The 17,752-nt window shown below is 41.3% G+C and overlaps 1 protein-coding gene across 4 annotated transcripts in view; it reads left to right on the plus strand.

Annotated features, from left to right (window-relative positions):
- The window catches only part of ZBTB7C (zinc finger and BTB domain containing 7C), a 265,388-nt gene that overhangs the window by 135,250 nt on the left and 112,386 nt on the right, over positions 1–17,752 (plus strand). Inside the window, exon 1 of one of the 4 annotated variants that reach the window (XM_020804872.3) lies at positions 7,868–12,866. The exons of the other annotated variants lie outside the window; for them this stretch is intronic. Within the exon in view, the coding sequence (XP_020660531.3) occupies positions 12,832–12,866 (35 nt within the window). The 5' untranslated portion in view covers positions 7,868–12,831. Of the gene's footprint in view, positions 1–7,867; positions 12,867–17,752 lie in introns of those variants that run through there. 4 annotated transcript variants of the gene reach the window in all.

The raw sequence follows: 17,752 nt of genomic DNA on the forward strand, positions 1-17,752 counted from the left end.
AAAAAAAACAACAGTGTGATGGAAATGTTTATTTAGATTCCTTGCTTCCATTTTGCATTTGGAAAGAACTCCTTGACCGCGGGTTTTTCTCCTGCTAGCCCTCCAAGCCAACCAAAAAAATTAATCATAAACCAATTCTGCTATGGATGTTCTGCGTGTCTTTCGCTTGGTAAATGCTGCGTATCATCGACTTCCAATTTCTAACCGAGCTCTTGTATTGCAGAGACTCTAACGACTAGAAGGACTGATTCACAAGCTACCCTAAAAAGAAAGAAACAAACAAAAAAGAGCAACAATATGGTGTTAACTCAGGTTTTGTACTCAGTACATCCTGAATCAGAGGAGCCCTAGTATCTTTAACCCAGTTGCTGGGAGCAGCTCTTTCTGAGAGATTTTTCCCACCTTGTTCCTCAAGCATGTGAACTTTTAACGTGGAGATGGGGACCAAAGGACAATCAAGATGAGATTTCTGTAGTCACACCTGTTTAAAACAACAGTCACCAAAACACATACAGATACAAATGGGTGTGTTGTTGCTTTTTGTTATGACAGTAGCAGAAGCGAAAGAGGTTTATTCTTCTCTCCTTTAGAAAGGAGGCTGGCTGGATAGCTCAGGAATTTGGGTTGGGAGTTCGAGACCCCACTGTGCCCCTTAAGAGAAGAGCCAGCCTGTGTGGTTTTGAGCCAAGCTGTGTCGTCCCAGGATGCTCCCAGAAGGGAATGGTCTACCTAGAAAACCCTGAAAAAGTTTGCCATGATTCAGAATTTCTTTGCAAGAAAGTGGAGGGGGAAAGCAGGAATCACCAAAGTGCTTTGATCCCTGCTTTCCCCCTCCACTTGCTGAGCCCCGCTTAGATTTCTTAATTTTGTGTTAGAAAGGGGGGGTCTTATACACAGAAAACTACAGTAAATAGGACAGAAAGAATTCGAGATCGGAGAAACAGAACCTGACAGATTTATAGCTGTACATAACACAAAAAGGGGAGAATTCTGTTTCTGTTCCTTTCCAAACGATTTGTCAGAATTCATAAATTTCTTCATGTTGGAGGCCAGAGAAACAGGTACCAGTATCCTGTGATGGCAGAAGAATGATCAGACGAATGTTTCCCATGCTCCAATATGCTCCCCATCATTTGCTCTGTCTCACATGGTTTGTAAAAACTGGTTGTGCAACCGACTGCATGGCTGGTCATGCAATGAGGGGTCTGCCAAGATGGGGGAAGCTCACGTGCTTTCTCTTATGATCTGAACAGGATACTAATCCTGCATTTTATACAAAATGACATTAAAAGCAAAACTGACAGATTTCTCCTTCCGAGTGGTTAGCAATAGTCCTATTTCAATAAGAGTGTTTGTTTGCGTGTCCGCATGTGTGCATACGTATCTGAATGCGCCATAAATATTTGTCATGGCTGTGAACAGTAAACAGCAGCCAGGTTAATCTGTTGATTCAGCTCCTGAAAATCAGAATAGCTAACCCAGCACATTTCCCCTTTTGGAAAGAAATCATATCCACATTTTTATTCTAAGAAGGTAAGAAAGCTGGTGTTTTATAGAGAAATAGTGTGATTTTAAAAAAAAGATAATAAGAATCCTAATTCTAGTTGAAGATTCATGAAGCCATGGCTGTTCTCCCGCCTCTTAAAAACAAAGGCATTCTTCTCTAATCCTCTTCCAGAGAGGGCAAGAGGGAGATGGGAGAAGGAAGCGACATCAGCAACTCTAAAAATGTCAGTCCAGGTTGTAGGAAGGTCATCACAAGTCAGAGCAAGAAGCGTAAGAAGCATGAGGCACTCCTTCTCACTGTGTGTATTCTTCCCCCTGCAAAGACAGTCCTCTTCTTTAAAGAATGCTGAGGTGTATCTAGTATGGGAAAAAGTGGAGGGGTTGTTATAATAGAGTGGAAGAAAGAGGTGCAGTGGATTCTGGGGGTGGGGGGAACGACACCCATCCTGTTTCCCTGAAAATAAGCCCTAGTACGATTTTTCATGATGCTCGTCATACAAGCCCTACCCCCAAAATAAGTCTTAGTTGAGTGAAAGCTCGCCCTCCACCCTTGTGCAGCAACCAGAAGAAGATGACAGGACTGTTTTTGAATAAATGTAGATTGTTGTAAATGGGGGGAAATCTCCTGAAAATAAGCCCTAATGCGTTTTTTTGGAGGAAAAATTAATATAAGACCCTATTAGGGCTTATTTTCAGGGAAAATTCTGGTTACTTAGTTACTTAGACTTTATAATATACAGTGGGGTCTTGACTTGAGAACTTAATCCATATTGGAAGGCGGTTCTCAAGTCAAAAAGTCTGTAAGTCAAGTCTCCATTGACCTACAGTGCATTGAAAACCAATTAATCCCGTAACAGGCCGTTTTTGTTCCATTTTGTTTTTTTTCTGGTCTGTAAGTCAAATCTCAGTCTGCAAGTCAAACCTAAATTTTGCGGCCAGAGAAGTCTGTAACTCAAAAAGTCTGTAAGTCAAGCCATCTGTAAGTCAAGGGTCCACTTTAAGACCCTGTCTTATTTCCTGGGAAACACGGTATAAGTCCTTAAAACATACTGTTCTGTAAAATCTTGACATCTTGACATCTCAATATACAGCAAAATTGACCATACAGTTCTGTAAGGTCGATTTTTCTGTATATTGGGATGTCAGGATTTGACCATTTCAACTACCACAATTAGTTACTTAGACTTTATTATTATTTTTCCTGGCAATGAAAGTATAGCTCTGTTATGTTATATTGGTAACTTAAGAAGAGATAACATCACTCATTTTGTGGTGTAATCACAACTTGCTCAGTTACTTTTATAGTTATGGTTGTATGGGTTTAGTAAATATTGGAGGAGGAATAGCCGATGGTGCACATACTAACTCATGCATTGATGGGATGACAGTGAGATAGACAGGAAAGGGGGGTATTTTATGACAGCAGCTTGTAGTATTATGGTGCTTTTTATTTAACCCCCCCCAAAAAAACTTAAAAATAGCTCAGTTGCTTTTAAGAAATTAGAAAGCAAATAGTTACTTTTGAAAACTGTAACTATATTGGCAACTAACTACTAATTACTTTTTAAAAATCACTTTCCAAGTTCTGGAAATTCCTGCCTCTCAGTTCCTGCGTGAGGGATAGCTCAGATGCAAACACCAGCAAATTCTGATGAAATGCATCAAAAGCTCATATTTTTACTGGAAATTATGATTGGAAACTATAGCTGTTTGCTGAATGGCTAAGAAGGATCATCTGGTCAACAGCAGATGATGCAATGGGCGCTGCTTAGATGAACGAGCAGCAACTACTCAGAACATAGCCAATTTTCTATGTGAACATATAATTTCTCCCCACTGGATTTGCATTCTTTGGCCATAAAGAGTTTTATTTCCCTTTGAAATTCGGTCACTGTGTTCTTGGCCTAGGAACAGTTTTAAGAAATGATATAGAAAAAAAAAAGGAGTGGATCAGCTGGGTATTTCAGTTTGGCAGCAGAAATATGAAATATTTCCCTGGACCTAAAACAGGGAAGGGTGGAGGAAGAAAGTAAAATTTATTATCCCAAATCTAAAATGTGCCCACTATTCAGTTCAGGACAGGAAAATGAACATGAAACTTTTCTAAAACTCCTGTGCCCTTCAAGTTGGATCATTCCTGTTTCCTAGTACAGAGGTGTTAGGCGGGGGGGGGTACCTGGAAATTTTGAGAACATGGCCATGGTGAGTGGACGGTTCTGGAAACTATAGGCCCCCAAGCTTTTTTTCCCATACTGTGCAGACCCATGGTGATAGCTGGGCAGCAATAAGGCTGCAAGGGGTGTTCAAACAGTGCTGGACAGCCAGGCCAAGCTGCCATTTTGATTTTCTTCAGTGCCTCCTCATGATGTCAGGAGAAGCTAAAATGGCAGCTACAGGGCAAAGCCCTTCTGGGTTTGAAGGTGCCAGCTGGAGTCTCAGGGAACTGCTGTCCTTCTCTGGGCTTCAAGGCAGGGATTTAAATCTTGCTGTGGGTGTAACGCGAGGAAGTGTGATTTTGGTCTTTGAGGTGTTTTTAAACACCCATTTCCACTCATTCCCTGCTGGCGTCAGTGCTCTTACGCTGGATTCCCTTCTTGTGCTTGCCTTCCCCCACCTTTCTGGCGTCACAGAAATCCACCCTTAGTCTCCCGCTTTAGTCCTGAAATCTCGTGGGAGAGGATGCTGTTGAGTTGGCAAGCCAATCTTGTTGCCTGGAGCAAAAAAACAAGATGGCGCTTCCCTTCCCAGTACGTGAACTGGGGAATGGTGCTGACTGAGCAGAATTGTCCCCTGGATCGGAGGGCGGTAGGCCATGGGGAACACGAGGCTCTGTATATCAACTAGGCTTTGTATGTCAACACCTTCCCATTGCTCTCTGACCCACAACATCTGTTGTCTGAGCCAACCTCCTCATTATCTGCCTAGCAGCAAAGGCCACCCTGGATGTCTGGGCTCAGCATCTCCTGCAGCTTTGGGCTCTGGAACAGGAGCCAGAGGCTAGTAACAGGGATTGGCCACTTCCCTATTCTGTCAGCAGTGTGCTGTCACCATGGCAGTGGCCCAGGAGTGTCGGGTGTCAATGTCAGGTCTGTAACAGTGGAAATACTCTTGCTTCCCATGCTAAGCTTCTGTAATGTTGAGGACTGAAGGAGAGCCCCCCATCCTTTAGGCAGGAGTTCCGTGTAGGAGGAAGAGATTCTTGAGTTCCTCTATCACTGATTAACCCATCTGAATAGGTGAAGGCAGATTTTAAGCAGCAAGACTGTAAGATGGAAGGAAATGGGACAGATAGATTCCAACCAGCCATAGAGTTTGGGGTATTTGACCCTTAACTCTGCTTTTCATTTCCTGAGACTGCTTTGGTACCGGCATGTTACTGTCATAAGAAACGGGGAACAAATAAGAAGATATTTCTTTCTAAAAGTAGCAGCATCCATTTCTTGTCTCACATTGCCTTCAATGTCCCAAAGAGTCATATTATATGGGTAATAAATGCTCACTTGTTTATATTTAAAAGACTACTCAAGCAAAAGGCAGATGATTAAGCAGTCTTTAATTATTTGACAGATTGAAAGCAAAGATATTTGCATTTTTATTCAGTCTTTTTTATTTATCCCATTGTATTGCCAGAAAGGATGTTATAAGTTGCAAAATGGGTAATTAAACATATGAACATGTCTTAGGCTAGGTCTACATGATCAAATGCCCATTTTTTTTCAAAAGAAAACAAACAAAAAAAAGAGGACAATCCTGGTTTTGCAGAATTGTCAACCTACAGTCCTCTGTTTGAAAGCATCTTATATTCGGATGGCTGGTCCTGTTTAGATATCACATCTTTAGGAAGGAATTAATGGTTCAAGGTTCTTAAAATTCATAATCAATAGTTCGATGCCTGGGCAACAGGTGAGAAACAGACACACGGGTAATAACACAATTTTCCCCACAATGGCTTGCTGTATTGTATTTACATTTTAATTACAGTCATTATTTAATGTGTAATCAGCATTTCCAAATTTACATATGAGGGCAGGAGAGAATTTTACTATTTTCATGTATGAGAAAGAAAAGAAAAAAGGAAAGGAAAAAAATGGGAGGGAAGGAAGAAGTGGGAGGGAGGGAGAGACGGAAGTGAAGCAAAGAGATTCCAGTCAGTGCTTAACCCTTAAATCTGGGTTTGATTCTCTGTGGGTTCAACAATATTTTTAGTGCTGTATGAGGGATAGTATATCTTTTTTCTTGTCTGGCTTCTGATCTTTGGTAGCTACCATATTTTTCCAGGTATAAGACTATACTTTTGTCTAAAATCTTTAGACTAAAAATTGAGGGCCGTCTTATATGTGGAAGTAAGCTGAGGAGAGAGAAAAAACAAGTGGAGGGGAAAGCAGGGATCAAAGTGATCCTGCAGGGCTTTGATCCCTGCTTTCCCCTCCACTTGCTAAGCCTTAGCAAAAGGAAAGCAGGGATCAAAGTGCTGCAGGATCGCTTTGATCCCTGCTTTCCCCTCTGCTTGCTAAGTCCCATAGGGCTTAACAAAAGGAGGGGGGAAAGAATCAAAGCAATCCCGTGGCTGTTGAAGGGGGAAAGGGATCAAAACGATCATGCAGTCACGGGATTGCTTTGATCCCTTTCCCCCTACACTTGCTAACCCCCACTTAGATTTCTTAATTTTGGATTAGAAAAGTGAGGGGAGTGTCTTATACACGGGGGGGGCATGGAAAAATACGTTATGTGGCAGAACGATACAAAATGGAGCTCTTCACCTTAGAAATTACTGGATCCATTGAATTTATCCATCATGAATAAATGAGACCTCACTCGAATTGTTTTTCATGTGGACTCACTGAAATTGACAAATTTCTTCAAAAGCCAAAAAGAAAGTACTTGTTATTGTAACTGCTTGAATGAGGGAGGAAACTTGCTCGCTATTATTGGTCTTTTAGGCAAAGGAGAATGAATGCTTGAACCCAGTGAGAACTTGCTTGGCAGTCCATAATGGGTGTTCTTCGTGCTGTTGCAACTAGATGCTACTAATAGAGTCCAATTCGGAATCCAAATTAGCATTTTTTTTTAAAAAAAAACAACTATTTCTTCTTTAAGTATAATTACACTAACCAAGTCAGATGGTTGTTTTGTCTAATCCAGATCCCTGTGGACTGACTGGAAAAACCTCAACAAGATCTCTGACAGATATGTCCTGCTCCTTTTGACTGACGAAGCCCAGGATTTAACTGAGAGTTTTCTTCTGTAGGCAAGACATAATATGTCTTAGTGGTTCCGTCAGAGCATGGCCGGGGGGGGGGGCAGAGATCCAGGGCACTACGCAGCAGAATGAACATGAAGTTTCCCTAGTGGAGCAGGGCAGGCTGACCATATTTTGAAGGAAATGAAGTAATACATACTACCATCTGAAAGGATAGGGTGGGGTCAGAGTAAGTAATCTGTTAAATCCAGAGCCTACTCATCATTCAGTGGTCAGACGATCTTACTGCTTTATCTGTACACAAATGTGTATTCTATAGATGCCAACTCTAAGGAGATATTTTGGGGAGTGGAGTATATGTCATGTTGGCTGGCTGGGTAGCTCAGTGATTTAGGTATCTGACTGTGGAGCCAGAAATTTGGGAGTTCGATTCCCCACTGTGTATTCCAGAAGAGCCAGCCTGTGTAGCCTTGGGTACTTTGCGCAGTCCCAGGGCACCCCGGGAAGGAGGGAACGGTGAACTACGTCTGAGGACTCTTTACAAGAAAGCTATGTGCGACCAGACTGCTTCTTGGGGAAAATAACAGGGGAACTCCTTTTCTACATCCACATTGGTTATTGGTCCATATCCAGACACATTTCAAATAATAATAATAATAATAAAAATAATAAAAATAATAAAAATAATAAAAATAATAAAATCAAAGTCCTGGTTATGACTTATAAAGTCTTATACAATGCCTATCTAAAAGACTATGTCCTCCCACACAAACTCATACAGGCTTTTAAGATCTGGTGGAAGAGCCCTTTTCATGTCTCGGGAGAAGGCTTTCTCTGTGGCTGTATCACTTTTGTTGAACTCCCTGCCAAGAAACCAGATTTCTCCCACCCATCCCATCTTTTCCATGGCAAGCAAAGATCCTTCATTCAGACAAGTCTTTGGAAATTAAGTGCCTCAAACTATAATATTTCATTCAGTGTGATGTCTCTCTATTTAAATAGCTAAATTGTTAGTATGTTTAATCAAATGACTTGATGAAACAAAATTATTATTATATGGTCATGTTACTTTAATATATATACTGAGTCCATTACGTTATCCTCTGCATTTTCTCCTTCTGACGTCTTTCCGTGTTCATGCTCTTCCCCACTTTCCTTTTTTTTTATTTGCATCTCTGTTTAAAACATTTTCTTAAAAAATCAGAATCAAAAATAATATTCGAAGTCTGAAATGCTCTACCATCACACTATCCTCCCTTGACAGGTTTTTCTGTTTGCTTTGTAGATCTCACCCTCTTCTGGGAAATCTGGGTGGGTGGGTCGATTCAAAGGGAGAGTTTGTCAGCAGCTAGAAAAGGGTGTGTCCCTAGTAGGGCTGATATAACCAGAACACCAGTGGGAGGCACTTGTCTTCTGAATTTACAAGGCTGGGTGGATTGGCATTTACTGGACACTGCCCAAGGTTTGTCAGTACCTTATCTGGGGCTAGGCATATGGCTTGCACTGACTTTTCTGATTATTCTATCCAGACACTCCTTAGAAACCCAGAAGTCAGAGGAGTTGCTGATAGTAGCCTGGGTGTGGGGTTTTAAGAGAAAGGTGGAGAAGGACATCCAGAAACCCAACATAGTTGAAAAGGTTTTTGAAACGCGTTCATTTCATACATTCAGTTTCCACAGTCAAACTACAGCCTCATCCCACTCAACAACATGAGGGTTGCTACCCATTCACCGTTTGAAGGGGCTGTTCCTATTTTAGGAGTTTTATCAAGTTAATGACAGGGGAACTGACCAGTAGGAATCTGGACTTTGAACAGCAGATGGAAATAAACTTCTCCATTCAACAACACGGGGGTTAGTTAGGGGTGCTGGGTCCCCGTGTGGTTCAAAATCTGTGTATAGCTCTTATGCCCTCTGAAACGTGACTAAAAAGCATAAACAGTTGGTCATCATACACGCACCAACAAACACCTTTCCCAACCCATGTCAGCCTCCTGGCATGCCCCAGCATCCTCCTCAGGTGCCCTGGGGAGCTGCCATGATAGGGGAGGGGGCCAGCCAGGCCCCCGCCATCAGACTGGGGTCCACCACGTCACCAACAACAGGGCCCTTACAGGGTAAGCCTGTATTCAAAAGCAGAACTAATCAGCTTTCTAGCTATAGACAAACACAAGAAACATGATATTTTTCTTCTGCCATTAGGAAATCATAGGGCCAGCTACAATACATCGTAAGAACATGAGAGGAGCCCTACTGGATCAGGCCAAGGGCCCATCTAGTCCAGCCTCCTATATCTCACAGGGGTCCCACCAGAGGCCTCTGGAAGCACACGAGACAACCAGATCCCTGTCTCCTGATCCCCATCCCCTGCATCTGCCATTTTGGAGGTACCTTCCTTCAAAGCCTGGAGATTATACATCCCCATCATGGCTTGTCACCTGCGATGGACTTTTCCTCCAGGAATCTGTCCAATCCCCTTTTCAAGGCCTCTAGGCCAGATGCCATCACCACATCCTGTGGCAAGGAGTTCCACAAACTAACAACATGCTGGGTAAAGATTTTCTTTGGTCTGTTCTCACTCTCCCGACACTCAATGTGAGTGGATGTCCCCTGGTTCTAGTATTGCGTGAGAGGGGAAAGAGCTTCCCTCTAATCACTTTATTTATCCCCTGCATCATTTTATATGTCTCAATCATGTCCCCCCTCAGGGATCTTTCTCTAGACTCAAGAACCCCAAATGCTGTAGCCTTTCCTCATAAGGGAGGTGCTCCAGCCCCGTCATCATTTGAGTCACTCTCTTCTGCACCTTTTCCAGTTCCACTCTGTCTTTTTGAGGTGTGCCAACCAGAACTGTATGCAATAGTCCAGGTTACCAGCCTTTTGTACAATGGCATTAGAATGTTATTGTATAATACATCAGTATTTCATGTTACATTAATCGTTATGTGTCATCAAGTGAGCACTATCTTATAGTGTCCCAAGAGAGTTTTCAAGGTAAGTAAAGTATTTAAGGAGTGGTTTTACTGGTTCCAACCCCCATCCCAGCAAATTTGAACCCAGATCTATTGAGTCCTAGTCTGTCTCTCTGTCCACTATACCACACTGAGTACATTACCTTATTTTTTCTCCACCTTAATCAAATTTAATTATTTACTAATCATCAAGATCTTGGAAGTAATGCACTAACATTAATTACATTACTTTTAATGTATCACTTTTTTGAGTAATTAGGGGGCAACATTGTTACATTGTAATGTTCTATAAAGAATGACACAAATGATTCCAGTTTTTGCATAATGTTTGCTCATTGTTGCAAACAAACCTCATTTTTGGGGAGGGTGGATAGCCATTTGGGGCATATTTTTAGAGATTTTTTTTAAAAAAAAAATAACATTGACAATAATGGATTCGTCATGTCCCACATTACTTGCTGTCTGTATATAATGAACAATGAATAAACAATTACTCATAAAAATATTTTTAAGGTTCTCCCATAACACCTCCCTGCAGGTTAAAACAAATCTGAGTCAGATTTCCAGGTTCTGCCTCCATTTAACTTAACACTAGTTTAGTGCCATTTGTCCTGTTTTGCAACGTGGTAGATGGGTGGTAGAGTTCTCAGGGACATGCCAGTTCAATACATGCAGCAGGATTCTGGAAGCCCGATTTTAAGGCAGAACATAAAAGGGCATGTCATCTGGGGACGGTGGGAGTAGTCATTCTCCCAAACTCTCCAGGTGAAAACATAGGACTGGCTTGAACAGAAAGAGATGGTAGAACTCTGAGCTGTACAACAGACCATACAATGTCGGGCAGCAATTTGAGAAAAAACCTTTTAAAAGCTCTCCCATATTTTGAAACTCCCTACAGAGTTTTTTTTTTAAAGAAGAAAAACAAATCCATAAATCATCATTAGAGATGAGCAGAAATCAGGAAGTTCGTCAAAATTCACTAATTTGTTGATTTGGATCAGTTCTGGTTTGTCCAAACTGGAGATCCTGAACTTTCTCAAGCCAACGAACTTTCTTGCATTTTAACTAACTTCCCTGGCTCATTCCCCCCCTCCCGGAGCCGGTCCCCCACTCCCTTCTGAGTGCCCTGTCCCTCCCCACTGACCCCACCATCTTCCCTTCTGCCTCCACCATCTTGAGGGGCATGGTCTTGCCTCTCAGCTTATTTATTTATGATTTTTTAAGGAAACCGGCCAAGCTGCCTCTCCGTTGAGAGGTGGAGGTATGCTCAGAGTCTGCCAGCCTGCGGGAGCCAGCTGACTCTTAAGATGGGGGCTGTGGAGGAGTAAGTGGTGTCAGGAAAAGGTAGGGAGGTAATGGGGGGCAGCGACCCCTCTTTTTTAGTCAGTCACTGGGCTGTCTAAAAAAAATCTGGAACAAACGAATGACTGGACTCATGCTTTATTCAGGGAAATTCGTAAATTTGTGATTTGTGGTTTGTGGGCTTCTACGAACCAAGATGATCCACCATTTTGCTGGTTTGTGCCCATCTCTAGCCATCATTTATCAAGCTCATACGTCCACCTCCTCCTGCTACCCTAGCTTTCTGGTTGAGGAGAGTTGTTTATATAGGGACATAGTTAGAAACATGATCCACAGCCTGCAGTGACACAGCCTCATGTCTCACTTCAGAATTGTACCACTTCACTATGCTGTATGAGACCCTGTGTGTTATAGCAGTTAGAGTAGACCCAGGTTGAAATCTCTGCCTCTGCCATGATACTTGTGAGATGCTTAGGAGCAAGTCACTGCCTTAGTTTAGCTTCCCCTGTCAATGTGAAATGCTGGGGGGATGTTTGTTTGTCAGAGATCCTTAAAGGAAAGGTGGAAGGATGATAAAATAATAATATCCACATATAAATGTAATAGGGTATATCATCTGGGGATAATGGGAGTCTTAATCCAGTACAACTGGAGAGCACCAGATTAGAGAAATATGTTCTGGAATGTCATAGAACCAATACCAACGAATATTCAGAGGTATTTTGGCCTCTGGGCAGATAAACCACAGGAAACCTCTATTATATTCAGAATACAGTACACCTATGCAGTTCAGTTGATACAGAGATATGGGGAGCTCTTTTATTTCAAATGAGAGTGTGTTGAAATGGGATTGTGCAAGAGAGAAACCCAAATTTATTTACATTTTACATTACAATGTTGGCAGGCTTGGTTATTGAACTTACACAGCAGGTGTTTATTATAGTGTCCATGTAGATTGGGCTCCTGTTGACTAGCATGTTTTGATTTTGCGTACGAGAGCACCAACTTGATATCCTGCCCTCTATCCAGGAAATGATCAAATGAGATTCTCTTGTGCTCAAGTGAGGTTCTGTAGTGACTTGCTTAGCTATATTTTAGTACGTATAATATATTACATTTTTTTTAAATTTGTAATTTCTTTCCACTTCCTTGATGAGCTGCTTTGGCAGTCCTTTCCCAGTTTTGGCAGAAGGTCAAAAATACAGATCAAATCAAGCCGTTGATAAAATGAGATTATCGGTACACCAAATCTCTGCACCTTAACAATAGGATAATGGAAGAGCGACAACTTCAGTTTTGCATGATGTGGGTGTGAATGCGTGGGTGTGGGTGAATGAAATCTCTCTCTCTCTCTCTCTCTCTCTCTCTCTCTCTCTCTCTCTCTCTCTCTCTCTCACTGAGATTTCCCATGATCATCCATTGGCACAATCTCAAATTTGCAAGGTAAGAATGCCTGCTCGGGAGCTTTTAGAAGTTAAGATACAACTTGTAAGCAAGGGCAGAGCTCAATTTAGCGTGCTTCAGTCTGGCCGAGGACCTGCTTTTGTTTAAGAAGAAGAAGGAAAGAACGTCTTTCGAAAGAGCACAGCTATGTGGGAAGAGCAGAGCATCAAAATAGGGTGCTGACTTGATCCATATGCCATCAAGCCCTTGAGTACAGGTGGATAGCCAGGGCTGGGTGCCAGATTCTCTTGGTTTACAGGGAGCGGTGGGAGGGAATCCTTCCAACCGCTCCTAGAAGGGCTTAACTTTTCCTCTTTCAAGTAGGGGACAAGCTACTGCATACTATTCCAGATGCTCGTGGAGAATGCTTCCCCCCCCAATGTTATATTAACAGAAAGCTGCACATTTTATGAACGTACACACTCAGGAAAAAGCATTGGAGAGGTAAGTTGAGCTTTCTCCTTTCCCTTGCTGTGCTGTTTTCCTTAAGGAGTGCTTGGCGTTTAATTCTCTCTTGATGCTTGCAAGTTTATTTAATCACGAGGAAGCATCCTGTCTCCGTTTTACGTTCGGAGGGTAATTTGGTTAATTTAAAAAATAATGACTGCGTGCCGTTGTGGGTTTCAGTTTGCTGTTCTCTTTTACGATCTATGACAGTCAACATGTTTTGCTAATTGCTGTTCAAAGGAGAAACTCTTGATTCTAGTTTTTACAAGATGTGCTTCTCGAACCCTTCCGGAACGTTAGCATTTTGTCTGGGCTTAAACCCTATGTATATGAGAAAATCTGAAGTTGTACTCCCCCCCCCCAGTTGAATATGAGAATTTACTTCATTTTTTTAATTCTTTGGCTGGGGAAATGTCGCACTGAAGTATATATTAGCATCAGAGAATGGTTTATGGTGCTGGTTGGATTTTTGTGTATGCCAACTGAGTTTACAAGATCCTTGTTTTCAGTTTTCAGTTAATCTTCTTCCACCCAAGGTTAGGTTGCTGGGGCTGATTGACCCTTTACGTTTCCTGCTGAAATATTAATTAGCAACCATGGTGAGCAAGCTTTAGCTAGAGTTTAATGCTGCTTGGTAATTCAGCTTGGTGCTGTATTTCTAGGGGTGCTGACATCAGATGATCCTTGTTTGGGTTTTGTTTTGTTTTTGGAGGTCTATGATTATTTATGGAAAATAAGAAATGACATTAAAACTGTATGAACTGTACTGTGAAATTCTGGCTGAAATATCCTATGAATGCATTTGGAGAACTTTTGGGGGTCTTTCTTTACAAATGAGATCTAGAGGGGTTTTTTTTAAAGAGGAAAATACTTAGGTGTCTTCACTTCTCTGGTTTTACTGTGACTCCAGGATAGAAATAGCATCTTTGAGGTCAGTGGCAGCTATGCGTGTATAGGATCATGACCTGAAACATAAGCTGGAATACCCTGTGAAGGGCTTTGGGGAATTTTTTTTTGTGGGGTGAGGGTCTTTTACAAATTGGATCCTCAGAAACAACAACAAAAAAAATCTCAATCCTGCACTGTTTCTTGTTTCAAGTTGTAACTTCATGATATGTACTTCGAAATACGTGTTACTGAGCACAGTGCCCAGATATGCGTGGACAGGATTTCAACCTCAGCTCCCTTTTCAGAAGAGAGCCCAACATTTTTCAAATGCATCATGGCAAAGGTGACACTTAATGGTGTGTGAACAGGCAACAGGAGATATATACTAGCTAATCTGTTAATATCGCTTCTGATAGGTGAGGTTTGAGCAGCTGAGATGACCCCAGAATAAATTCTGTTTCCCTTTTTCTTCAGTAAAATATCTAGAGAATATTTTTTGCGTTCTTGAAATTCTTTTTCTGTATATTTGTAATTATGGAGAATCAGCTGTCTTGTGAATATCGACTAGTTCATTATACTTCTAAATAAGATATATAATCTGTTTACTTAGATATTTATCATGTTCTAAACCTTCCTCTGTGCACAACTTTCAGATCAGTGTACATGAGGTTATTTAAGACAGACTAGAAATCAGGTGGAAAATGTTGCTAGGGAGCAAAATCATCACCACCCTCTTGAGAATTTTTGCTGGTCTCATCGGAACTTCTTCAGTTTTCCTCAGAATTCCTCATATGTTTTGCGGTAAAGAAATAACTTCAATAAAAGTAAAAATTTTTTGCATTATACACATCGTATATGTTTATTTTATTTATGTTGTGAACTGCCCAGAATAGTGCATTGCACTAATGGTGCTTTAATTAAATAAATAAATAAACAAATAAATAAATAAATAAATAAATAAATAAATAAATAAATAAATAAATAAATAAATAAATGTTAATGATGAAGAGGGTCACATCATAGATGGGCAATAGACAGTCTGGGTGGTCATGATGTTTATTTATTTATTTATTTATTTATTTATTTGATTTTTACCCCGCCCCTCTAGACCATGTCTACTCGGGGCGGCTTACAAAATAAAACAAAACAGTATAAAAATATATAAAATCATAAAAATTACAACTACAGTTTCAATTTAAAACAATTAATTTAAAGAGAGGATTACCAAGATGGAATAGCAAAGAAAAAGAAAAAGAGAAATGCATGCTTGTTACTTTTTCTGGTGACATCACTATCCATGCTTTTTCACTGAGTAACATCAGTGAGCTGGCTGGATAGCTTAGTGGTATAGCATCTGGTTGGGAGTTTGATTCCCCACTCTGCCTCCTCTGAGTAGTGCCAGCCTGTGTGGCCTTGGGCAATCTGCACAGTCCCGGGATGCCCCCAGAAGAAGGGGATAGAAACCACTTCTTTTCTCCTCCTAGAAAAACTTGAAAAGGGTTGCCGTAAATCAGAAGCGACTTGACAGCTCACAATTATTAACTAACACCTTCAAACAGTTTATTTTTTAAAAAAATTAAATTTATTTAAGGGCAGGAGAGAGGCAATAGATGCAGTATATCAAATGAAGGGTGAACAGAGAGAGAGAGAGAGACAGAGAGACAGAGAGAGAGAGAGAGAAAGAGAGGAGGGGGGGAGAGAGAGAGGATTTGGCAATCTGTAATCCAAAAACATAACCTTTTTAGATTCTGACACTTTTTTGCATGTGGTACTTGAGGGACCGAAGCCGGAATGAAAGGATAAAGCCAAATTTTGGTGATGTTTAGTAGCAACTATTTCTTTTCTAAAAGTTAAATTACCTTACAATGGCTGAAACATGTTTTTCCACATTTAGATGTAGTAAATCCAGAAACATGTGGTCCCTTTTGTGTAAAATGAAAGAACCAGTGCATGAGAAAAAATAAACATGTAAATGAAATAGGAACTTCTTGAAAGAACTGGAAACAAAGCAATCTGAAAAATTTCACAGCACACATCCCTATTGATAACTCAATCTTAATTTTAGCCACTATTATATAATAACTCTTAATCTCATTTATTTTAGTTTCAAAGGCATTCTTGTTACAGGTAGTTACTCAGTATCTACCTGTATGATCTGCTGGAGCTGTGAACTCCAGGCTGAGATTTGAAGACAGTGGAAGAAACTGAGATAACAAGCTCTTAGAAAACTAGTGCTCTTGTTTAAGTGCTGAAGCTCTCATGATATATGTAGAATTTAGAAATTCTTGCAATCATTCTAAGGGAGTGTGACATAATGCTACCAATTTAAAGTGCAGTTATCTCATGTGATTTCCCCCGATTTGAGTTCTCTGGCATTAGTCCAAAAAGCCATAAAGATCCTGTGAAAACTGTCCCCAAAAAGCAGAGGCTAGGCAAAAGAGAATCAATCCTACTCCAAAGGTAGGCAGCAGTACATAAGAAAGAAAAAACCATCATCAAAGAGCAGGAAGGAAATGCCCCAAGCTGTAGGGCACACTGGCAAAGTCACAAAATGGACTCCATTTTGCACAACGTTCCGCAGAAGCAAACAAAGCACTGACCTAGTAAATGACCAAAATATACTTTATTAGAATAAGCATACAGTAAATTATCCTAATAACAATTTTAAAAAATAATAATTTTAACAGGGAAAGCAGAGAGGAAGAAATAGCAAATTGAGAAGTCAGAAAACATAGCCTACTCTTCTAAAAACCAAGAGAAGCAATGCAAGCAAGCAAGCAAATGAAGGCGAACTACTCAATCAAAGCCTCTCTCCAGCCAATATGAGTAGAATATGAGGAGACTTCTTTCCCCCTACCATTTGATGCTTTCTCTTCACTTATTTGAGTCCAGCAGGCAACAGCAGCCAGCAAAAAATAATCCAATAAAGGAAAGGACCAACGGGGAGAGCAAAGAAACCAGTGGGAAAAGAAAATAAGCCCAAGAAGCTTTCCTGGCACCGGCAGTCTGCCTGGTGGTAGTAGCAATAAATGGAGCAGGGAGATCCTTCAAACAAACAAACAAACAAAGAAGAAATAAAGGATTTTTTTAAAAAAAGTATCCCTGTTGGAGTGATGGTGAACAAGAAAGAAGGCAGCAATCCAAGATGGAGGGCATGAGGAGTTGAACACGCAGTAATCCCATCTTCATGCAAAGAAAGCGCACTCCCGACTGGGTCCCAATCAATTCAAGTCCTTTTATAGATTAAGAATTTCTGTTTTCCCTTCCTGGATGTTCTGATTGGTTGCTGACAACCTTCAGAATAATATTGGATGAAACATTTCCTATGTGATTTGACAGAAAAAGGGTGAATGAAAGGTTAAATAGAAGGGGAAAACATGAAAAAACATGGAATTTCCACGTACCTATCTTTTGTTAATACAAATAATTTCTAATTTCAGAGACTCTTTCTGATAATTGACAAAAGAACGTGAAAATGAAGAGAGAGTAGTATTCTTGTGATGTGCATTTTTAAAATTAAAATACAAAAATCTTATCTCTAATTACCACTCAAAAAGTCCCGCCTTCATATCTCACTTCTGCATGAAATTTCTAAGTTTAAAGTCCTTTAAGACAGAGGTCGTCAACCCCCAGTCCGCGGCCGGTGCCACTCCGTGGCCTGAGCTGGACTGGGCCGTGGAGACAGACCTCCCGCCCCTCCCAGACACACTCCCCTCCCCACAGCTGCTTTGCACACGCATGCCAGCGCCGGCTTGAGCGCTCCACCACCCCTTCACGCACGCGCCCACACGCCTGCACGAAGGGGTGGGTGGGTGTGCAGGTGGGCATGCAGGCACTCCTGTGCATGCATGAAGGGGTGGGGGAGTGCTCATACTGGCGCTGGCAGGCGTGCGCGCACTCCCCCACCGTTTTGCGCATGAGCCCAAGAGCACGCATGTACCCGAGCGCGGGGCATGTCCCACCTTCCTCAGAGGCTCAGCCAGTCCACGGTCCCA

The sequence above is a fragment of the Pogona vitticeps genome, chromosome 2, assembly GCF_051106095.1.
Source record: "Pogona vitticeps strain Pit_001003342236 chromosome 2, PviZW2.1, whole genome shotgun sequence".
Taxonomy (NCBI): domain Eukaryota; kingdom Metazoa; phylum Chordata; class Lepidosauria; order Squamata; family Agamidae; genus Pogona; species Pogona vitticeps.